This window comes from Rhipicephalus microplus, chromosome X, assembly GCF_043290135.1.
Source record: "Rhipicephalus microplus isolate Deutch F79 chromosome X, USDA_Rmic, whole genome shotgun sequence".
Classification (NCBI taxonomy): domain Eukaryota; kingdom Metazoa; phylum Arthropoda; class Arachnida; order Ixodida; family Ixodidae; genus Rhipicephalus; species Rhipicephalus microplus.
Window position 1 is genome coordinate 161,554,623 of NC_134710.1, and position 10,480 is coordinate 161,565,102.

Genomic DNA, 10,480 nt, shown 5'->3' on the forward strand with positions numbered 1-10,480 from the left:
GTCACCACAGTAGTAAAGAAAAAGACACTTGGCTTGCGGACCCTCAGGTGTTCTACAGACTTAGTCACGACAGCATCAGTAACAAGCGCCAGTCATTAGTTCAGCTCCACTTACTGCACCTATATGACTCAATGTAGCATAAAAAAGGAGTGAATCTACGTTTAACTTACCCAGGTTGCTTCACTGAGCACAGAATGGTGACTTGCAGGAATGTAACTTGTGAATGCGTTATTTTATGAAGAAATGAAAGTTGGCGACTTTATTGAGCATGAAATTGGTTTAATAAGGCTGCGAATGCGTTTTATTTTGATGCGAAATGAGCTTAAGATGATGTGATGCACAAGGAGTCCACAGAACCTACCTAGACTTTTTGTTAATGATGAGACTGCTTGATCTTCTGTGAGTACTCTACACCAAGTCCCAAAATTGGAATCCTAGTGCCTACACCTACACCCAAACCACGCACATTGTTCTGCGGATAGCCATAAATAAAACCATTGCCGAGATGATTGACCGGATGACTGACCGATATGTCAGACCCGTAGGTGTGGTCCAGCCTAAACACGGGGTAGTTGCCTTGCTTCGATGTGGGCATGCTGTCCATAAACTTGTAATAGTGATACGGGTCTTGTAAGGTCTCCTCCTTGGCGAATTCTCCTTTTTCTACAGGTGCAGGAACAGGGACCGCGGCGACGACACCCGTTGCTCCACTATCATGGCCGACACCTCCAACTGCTCCTTCAGCACCGGGGCGAAAGCCCGCAGCGCCATAGCTTGCGCCTGCACCTAGATATCCGACACTGGAGAGGGCAGGTCCCGTGATAATACCTCCGGCACCACTCAGACCCACAGAACCTTGGCCAGCGCTCCTTGCTGTGACAGCTGGCAGGAAAGCAACGCCTTTTCCAAGTTCCCGAGACATCTTCGCAGTCGCTTGCAATGCTGTAAATCGGGCTAGGCGTATTATTTGCGCTTCCCTGAGCTTTAACTGTTCTTCGGTTAGTCCAGTAACGTCACCGCTTACGTCATCCCTAGGTTCGTTCTGATTCTTGTCTCCTTTGCCACCACTTTTTCCTGAGTCACTACGGCCTTTCCGGCCACTACTTTCCTGTTCCTTGTTTCTTCCCGCAAATTCAGCATCTTTTACGTTCGCACCAGCACTCGGAACATAACCACCTCCAAGTCCTCCATATTCGTAGGATAGCCCACCAGATCCTCGGTCACCGCCACTTCCTCCTCCTCTGACGTCTTGACCACCATAGCCTCCTCCAAGACCTTCGCCTTCTCCTTGCCCGGCATATCCGCCAGCTCCAGTGTACCCACCTTCTCCTTGTCCTCCTCCGCCTCCTCCAGCGTAACCACTGTAGCCACCGCCAAGACCTCCGCCGCCACCTCCTTCTCCGCCGCCATACCCACTAGGGCCACCATAGCCACCACCAAGACTTCCTGCGGCATATGCACTAGGACCACCGTAGCCACTCCCAAGACCGCCACCTCCGTCACCTCCTCCGGCATATCCATTGGGACTACCATAGCTGCCACCAAGGCCTCCTTCGCCTCCTCCACTTCCTCCTGCATATCCACCAGGGCCACCATAGCCACCACCAAGGTGAGCTGCTCCTCCTGCAGGACCACCAGGTCCGCCATAGTTGCCCCCAAGACTTCCGCCTCCACCAGCATATCCAGCAGCAATACCGTAGCTGCCACTTTCACCTGTCTTTGGTCCTTGGTTTCCGTATCCTTGTCCGAATCTTCCGTTTCCGCTATTATATCCACTTTGTCCATCGTAACCGCCAGCTCCACCTTTAACACTTTGGTCTTCGTACCCCCCTCCTAAACCTCCACGCTCATCACCGTAACCAAATCCACCATTGCCACCACCTCCTGCGTTGTACCCTTGAACACCATATGCACCTCCTTGACCTCCATAACGTTGTGCAGCTGTCATACCCCCTTTTGTGTCAGTACTGCCATATCCACCACCTCCACCAGCGGGACCGCCATTTCCACCGCCTCTAAAGTCCAGTCCGTTCATGCCATTTCGGACACCGTATGCATTCATACCTACGGGGGGTCCTCCAGCCCCAAATGCCGCACCTTGTTTTTCAATGTTGCCAAAGCCACCCATACCTTCAAGTCCATGTAAAACATTAGTTCCATACCCACTCTGTCCAAGTTGACCGTGGCCAGCGAATCCACTAAGTTTACCTCCGGGTCCACCATGTCCACCAATTCTACCACCTTGGTCGATATTACCACTATATCCACCCGAGCCACCAAGGCCACTGAAGCCACCGAGGAAGCCCAAGCCCCCATGGCCACCAAGGCCGCCGAAACCAAAGGGCCCTCCGTGACTGGCCGCGCCATCAAGCCCACCGATTCCACCAGGCCCAGCGTGACCAGGGCCACCTTGTTCCATACCAACGTGAGGACCTAGACCCTGGCCTGGTCCGCCAGGTCCACCTGGTGTATCAAAACCACCGTAGCCGCCACCGGGTCCGACTTCTGGCTCCCCGTAGCTTCCTTTCTGGAGAACACCGGGAGGGATGTCTCGCGGCGGGACACCTGGGCCTGGGCCGTCAGAGGGGCCACCGTGTGGTCCCATCTCTCCGATTGGACCTCGGCCTGCTGCTCCTGCCATGGCTCCAAATGGCATGTTCATTCCTCCCATTCCATCCAATCCCTGAGGCACATGAGGCAGCCCTCCGTGGATGTTGCCAGCTCTAACACAACTGAAGATGATGGCCAATACAATACCAGGAACCTGCATATCAAAGTGAATTCGATAAAGAATTTTAGAGGGATAACTTAGAGACCCATTTCAACCGCATGGGTTCTCATTTCGTTGCACTGATATTTGTGTTAACGTTGTTTTACGATAAAATATGTTTGTTTTTTATACCTATATTTGACCGCTAATATAAAGAATTTTATGCAACCTTCATGACGAGTAGGCCAAACAGGAACGAGGGTTCTGCGTCTCCGAATTGTTTACTGACTTTAAAAAATGCGCATACATTTTTTGAAGCCTTTTCAAATAATGTCTCCGCAAGTTATTGAAAATTTTAAAATAAGCAGTTATAAAAGAAAAGAAGGTGATATCTTACACACACAAAAAAAGGTCTAACAACTTTCGAACAAAATCGACACTGCGGGAAAGCAAAAAAAATGTTATCGCTTCTGCAACGATGAGACACTCCGAACGACAGGAGAGGTATTTTGCGCAAGAGGACAAATTGTTCGGCTAGAGAAGCAATTAAAATAACTATGAAATGTCGTCGCACGGATGTATTTTTGTTAACGTCGCGATTTACATGCGTGCAGAAACAGCTGTGTACATGAAATGCATCATCAATGACCCAAACGTGCCGCAATATTTTCATACGACAGTGGGAAACCCGTAGACGTTACTCACCCTAGTTTATTTAGTGTTGAAATTTTCGACACCAAGGCACCACTTGTATTTCTTATGCCGATCCCAATCTGCTGTGCAACACTTTTCGCTAAATGTTTGCTTTGTTTACTTTTGACTTTCAAAAGCATGACAACGCTTTCACGATACGGCCACCAAACATCTGGAAACTTAAGTTTAGGCCCAGACCAATGTAAGAATTGATTTTCTCACATTCTTTTTATCATCCAATATTCACGGCTGGCTGATCCTACCGCTCCTGGCAAGAGAAGAAGTGTAAAGCAATAACGTATAGCGTTGGGAACAAAATAATTAGGTTGCGTTGGCCATGATGTTTAACACACGAAAGTGTACAGGGGGTTATGAGGGTCATCGCAGTTGGCGGCTCCGGGACTAATGTTGAGCATCTTCGTTCTTTCACGCACACACAAATTGATTTACGTTGCTATTATTCCGTTCTGTCACTATTGCAATGGAGCTGCTGTGGCGAGTAATGTACCCCGCCTGGTCTGCAGCTGAACACTTATAGTCCGGTAACTTCCTCCGCAAAGGCACCTGCACACAAGCCAGTGGGCATACCGATGTCATGAGCCGGACGGCTGGTGAACACCCGCCTTCGAAGAACATTGCCAAGTGCAAGAGTGGGACTATATCTTTAGTTCCGGAGGCATTCCGGTGGCACACTCGGGTCGTCAAGAAGGAGCTTATCTTGATTTATGATGTTGTAGTTGACTATATCAGTGACCCTAATAGGAATAGCCGATGGTGGTCTCTTCACAAACTAACGTGCTCAGGCAGATTAGCCCACTTTTTTTTCGCTAGTTTATTATCTCTAACATTTAGGGTATTGTACTTTTACTCCCCTTGCTGTCCCATTTGCAGCTAGAAGGCAAACTGTACAAAAAAAAAAAACGCATTTTTTACCCACTTTATATATATGCTGCCGAAACCCTCTGCGCCTCTTTCATCCTACCTTGTCGTTGCGGGCACGTTTCTGAGAGATAGAGTATGTCACTCAAAATTTACCGCCGTAACAGAAACCCGCATTCGTCACTTAAATATTCAGTGCCTCTGTTGTGGAAATTCGTCACTACGCGTCCTACTGGCGCATGAAATCTTAACGCACTCTGATATATGCAATGGGCGGCATTTCCGTAATTTTTTTGTCAAAAATCATGCGGGTCGTGATTTGGCGCAGGGTTTGACCTTATTAGAGCTCATTCCTAAATATTTCACCATATAGCCGTCATTTATTGATGTCGGAGTAGTCGATATTCGACCTTTTGTCACTGGTGTATACTTACGTTTCCAGCAGTATATTACAATAAAATCATAGTAATATAATGCTTTTTTTTCATATGCCGGAGAAAAACTTAACGATTGCTTCCAATTACGTCGCTAATGATTTAAATTGCTTCTAAATATATATTGAACCCTACAACCGAAATCACCGAGCTACAGCGGGAACTGTGATATAGTGCAATGCAACCATCTTTTGCACGTGAGTAGTGACATGATGCCTCAGTACACCATTTGTAGCAAGCACCATTGCCTCCTTTACATCTATTCAAGCAAATATTCGGCCAAGCCTGCATGCGCGACTACGTCCGAGGCGCTGCATTTGTGTAAGAGAACCACTTGTGAGTACGAGCGGTCGAAAATAAATCTCAACACCAATTTTATGGTGATATAATCAGTGTAACATTACAAAAGCACAAATTAATGGGCTACTTCTGCGAAGACGGTTACACAGATTATTTGGTAGCTGAGTATGAATAAAACAGGGTGAGGTCATCCTTCAACTCAGCGGTCATAATAGACTGTGTAAGCCGAAAGTATTAATGTGAGATTGGTACAGTCATGGGAGGATGAGGATACTGTACAGCCGGCTGAATGCTGAAAAAAGCTCAATCATTTCATGGCGAGCACTTCGAATTTAACGCGCATACATAGCTATACACGGGAAAACATTGCAACCGGGATAAACGAAACCGTGTGAGCGTCCGACGCTATCTGTCGTTTCACTCACGCGTCATCGCTAAAGCATGCGTGGAGATAGCACACATTCGAAATGCGAGGCTACATAAGACGACGATCGTGGCAACGATGATTGACGGCCTGAGTATCCATAATCCACGCACGGAGTCGCCTGGTCACGTACTCGGACGCCACCGCGACCGGACACGAGGCTGAAGTTGAAGTGGGGTGGCCTTGACAAAACCCTGTGTCCGCGCCAACCCGCTTGTCTATTCAGCCGTCGCACCCACGCACGCTCTATAGCGCGGATGAGACTGCGGCATGTCAAAGTCCGAAGGGAGCGGAATCCAGAAGCACTTACGAGTTGCCGCATGGTGGTGCTCATTGCTTGCGAGCATTTGTTTATCCAGTGTGCGGCATTTCTCTCCAGCCTCCTTTTATATGACGCCAAGGGGGAGACGGAAAAGGCGGCGCCTCCGGTTTCAGGAAAAAAAAAAAAAGAAAACGGAAACACCGAGGCCCCGCCGCAAGGCGCCACTCCCCACGCGAGTGGTTCCTCCGCCGCTAGCGCGACCAGGGCGCTTTGCTGCGCGTCGCGGCTACCCCTCTCGCGTGTGCAAACGCGTCCGCGATAAAGCGCCGATGCCTCATAGCGGAGAACGGCGCCGCTTTCACTGTGGGTTTGTTTTCTTTCTTTTTCATGGTTTTCTTCGTTGCGATCTTGCACAGGCAGTCTTTATTTAGCACCGTTTCAAGGCGTTTGCGTGCTGCTCATGGGCGGCCCCTATTTTGAGTGGACGGAAGTCAAATTTTTTGTCGCATACGCTTGGTTTCGACCGATTGGATGAAAGTCCATTCGGAGTAGTTTGCATGGCACCGATAAGAAAACATCGACTGCCCGATTAGGCTTCCGTAGAGTGGCACCCAAAATGAGCGCCCGGCGAGTGAATATTATCGCAATACGCGTTACACCGCTTCAAGTGGTTGACGCAGCGTCGTCGTAGTGGCTTTCGCCAAGTTGTGCTGTTTATTTTGCTTCCGTGGATTATAGCATAGCTGCGGAGGCTTTTATCTAAACCGTCGAGAGGACTGCGCGAAGATCTATGCTTGTGCTACAAGTGCACAGGAAGTACGGTGGTGTGTAATAGTGAGGACAGGAAACTCATCATCGCCCCTTTTTTGAAATCTGTTAAGCCAAAGTTGGCGGCTTGGTTAACTTGGGATGTCAGTAAGAAATACACCAGCCATTCACTTTGTGTGAGCACTGCGTCATCTAATCTTCACGGAATAGTTCTTATAAAAATGTTTTTATCTATGAAAAGACCACCTATTTAGCATCAACAAACGTTTGGTGCAAAATACATGCCTCTAGTGCCTAAGGTACTCGGCTTCGGACCCGCAGGTCGCGGGGTCTAATCCCGGCTGTGGCGGCTGATTTCTGATGGAGGCGGAAATGCTGTAGGCCCGTGTGCTCAGATTTGGGTGCACGTTAAATAACCCCAGGTGGTCCAAATTTCTGGAGCCCTCCACTACAGCGTCTCTCATATTCATATGGTGCTTTTGGGACATTAAACCCCACATATTAATTAATTACATGCATGTAGTGCGCTATTGGAAACACGCAGGTATATTACAAGACTTCAGGATGCGTCACACAACAGATCTCTGTGTATGAAAATAAAATGATTCACTGATAGCAGCCTTTTTAACAAGCGCAGCTTTACATGTCTAAGGCGCCAAGGGTCATTGTGATGGTGCAAGTACGTAAGTAACGTTCCCATCTTAACATACGATTGTTTATAGCCCTGAATAAGGGTCGACAGAGCAGTTAGCGCATTTTTCTTTTGAGAAAATAAATTAGTTACATTTAAAAGCAGTTATGCATATAAAGTCCACTCACAGTTTTTATTTTTTTATTTTAGATAATTTCAAATTGCTTTGTTGGCCACCTTATTGCTCTGTTTTCAAAAAAAATATGAACAACTTGATGGCCATTGAGTGGATGTCACTGTACTGGTATCTCTACGGCTGTGCGTGGGCCGTTAATTATAGGCTGTTCGGCATATGCCAAACTATCATTAATCTCCATATTGGATGAACCGAATGTGAAACTATGGTCATAGATTCTCTACATATACAGAGTGTCCAAAATGATCTTCGCAATCATGCACAATCAAAAAGTTGGGAATATATTTATAGATGCGGTTTGCGTCAAAGTGTTCACCTACACGTAAAGTTTTAGTAGTTAATTACTGAGTTAAATGTGTGTGCGGTCAGTGGTAAGCACGATATCCAAGCGATGTTCTAGTCTGGCCAAGTATGTCTGCCGAAAGTGCTGCGCCCATGCGAGCTGGTAGTTCCTGTAGGTCCCACACTGGGGCCTTGTAGACTACATCTTAAATGTCTTGGTTTACAATAAAGCTTACACTGTTTGCAAATATAATTCTACAAAGAGCAGCTTTCTGTATAATCTCATTTCCTATTTCTACGTGATCAAAGTTGGAAGAGTTGTTTTGGAGGCATTCGTAAAATTTATCGGATTGAATGGTCTGCGCAACTTCCTCTATGCTGTCACCAGTGTTGTTGTATATATATATATATATAAATAAATATATATATATATATATATATATATATATATATATATATATATATATATATATATAAATAAATAAATATATATATATATATATATATATATATATATATATATATATATATATATATATATATATATATATGGAAGGGAACTGCAGAAAGGAGAAAGGCAGGGAGGGAAGGGAGGTTAGTCAGCTCAGATTAAAAGACATTCTGAAGTAGTATATAGTGTACTTCACTATGCTGGCTGGTGCATTGTGGTACTGAATAAAACAGCACTTTGCACAGGAATGAATGCAGACAACAGACACGTCGCTTCTTAACAACCCAGGCTGATTGCAAAATCAGTGGAAATATATTGGAATCCAGAATCTGCGCACACAACAAAATGGTGGAGAACTCTTCAGCTTCATCGCACGTGTAAACCACGATCGGACCATCGGGTTTCGTTCCTGTTGCCTTCTCAATCGCTAGCCTGGTTTCGCATCTCGGCGGAAACCTCAGTTGTGCCTCGAAGAATGAAACATATGTGCAAGTTCAAGGGCCGTTTGAAACTATCGTGGAATGCCTACTGCAATTACAGGTGCGAAGTGCCCCCTGCGCCATAATTCTTTTGTGAATAAGCGAACTACGAACTATGCATCCGTAAGGCAACACACGCGTCTACACACTGCTCACTTTGTCTATAACCTACTTTTACTGCTGATAACGAATAAATATGCCTGAACACTTTGTGATGAGTGGACCTTTGAAAAACGCACTCGTTGCGCTATGCAGATGTTCTGACGCCTTACGCGCTTCTATACTTCTCACGCAACATGCGTTAAGGAGGCTCCTCGTACTGCACGACATTTTAGTGGTTGCCTTTTGTTTCTTCATATTCAGCTCCGAGCAATACAGTTGCTTTGTGGTAGAACACCTGCCTGTCTCCCGAAGGCCTGGGTTCCATTCCTACTCGAGCAGGGCATTTTAATTTATTTATTTATTTATTTATTGTGAAGCATTTTTGTTGCCTTCTGCAAGCACTTTTGGCGTTTGTCTGTCTAGCTGCCAATGTCTGAGCGCTCTCGTGATCACCCGCTAGCTTGGGGTAAACCAAAATTACTATGGGAGGGTGAGATGGTTTGACAAATACGACTCGCTGGTATTGACATGAATAATGTCACAAGATTCCGTCATGTACGTAGTCAAACACTTTCCGCCAGACAGTGGCACATACCCGCGGGCCGGTGTGTGCCACCGATGACTGACACTTCATATCTGCGCCGGAACGTCCAGAACTCACATGGGTAATATTAACACGTGAGCGTTGACTCTACGAATGTAAAGAAAAAAAAAACGTCAGGGTGCCAGCAGGAATCGAACTCTAGCATTTCTTGTGGCCACCAAGTATTCTACCACAGAACCACACCAGGTCTCACAACTACATTTCGAATAGAGCGTAATGTTCCTGAAACGCCAATTGGGGATGCAGTGATGGCTATGTAATTTTATCAACATTGCATATGTACTCCTATGATACAGCTGTCATGTCGGATAAAGATCAACTGTAGTTAAGCGCATGCACTGAAAGTGATTGACAGTTTATATCATTCAAGGAACGGCGAGAACAGGCATTGGTAGCATTAATTTAGGAGCGTTAATAATTATCAGTGCATCTCCACGAAATTAATGACGATGAGTGGGTGAAGCTTTAGATCCTATGGTCCATGATGTCGACGTTGAAGTCGAGGACTAGTATAAAGGACGGACAGGTAGACGCATCCATGAATAAGAGGACGCATGGATGGATAGATGGACGGCTAGTGTCATGATGTATTTTGCTGTTGTATAGTTGATTGCATATTTAAGTCGGTTGTTTACACATATGTTTATGTTTCTGTTGTGTTCAGTTTTGGTTTGGGTTTTGTGGGGTCACTCCTAAACTCCTAGGAGTGACCACTCGCCCCGCCACGGTTGTCTAGTGGCTAAGGTACTCGGCTGCTGACTCGCAGGTCGTGGGATTGAATCCCGGCTTCGGGGGCTGCATTTCCGATAGAGGTGGCAATGTTGTAGGCCCGTGTGCTCAGATTTGGGTGCACGTTAAAGAACCCCAGGTGGTCGAAATTTCCGGAGCCCTCCACTACGGTGTCTCTCATAATCATATGGTGGTTTCGGGATGTTAAGCCCCACATATCAATCGAGGAGTGGCCACTCCTAGACTAACGGACTCACGAGTCGACTCACTCAGACTCAGACCAAGCCCTGAGTCTGAGTCTGAATGGGTCTGAATAAACCATGTTTTGGCGAGGTTTAGTCCAAGTGAGCCCGGTTGAAGAAAATGTTCGTGAGTGTGAGTCCGAAGCTCAAAATATTATGCATGAGTGAGTCAGAGTGAGCCCCACAAGTTTTACCGACCTATGGTGGAGTGTGATGAATGACAACTAGGTCAGCCCTAAGGAGCCCCTCCCCTAATAGCTGAGATCGGCAGCGTTGGTCCAGGGAACGCATAGA

General features: G+C 46.5%; 1 protein-coding gene across 1 annotated transcript; it reads right to left on the bottom strand.

The window, feature by feature from the left end:
* Positions 1 to 258: 258 nt before the first annotated feature.
* Positions 259 to 5,888, bottom strand: LOC119177099 (uncharacterized). The gene is made up of 2 exons (XM_037428484.2): positions 5,751 to 5,888; positions 259 to 2,764 (listed from the first exon to the last, which is right to left on the bottom strand). Exons 1-2 carry the CDS (start codon positions 5,772 to 5,774, stop codon positions 374 to 376), a joined length of 2,415 nt encoding a protein of 804 aa, XP_037284381.2. The 5' UTR covers positions 5,775 to 5,888; the 3' UTR covers positions 259 to 373.
* Between the last annotated feature and the right edge of the window lie 4,592 nt (positions 5,889 to 10,480).

Coding starts and splice junctions, on each gene's coding strand:
- LOC119177099 (XM_037428484.2), bottom strand. CDS start 5,774: ATGAGCACCACCATGCGGCAACTC. Junction 2,765..5,750: donor GCACCACCATGCGGCAACTC/GTAAGTGCTTCT, acceptor TTTGATATGCAG/GTTCCTGGTATTGTATTGGC.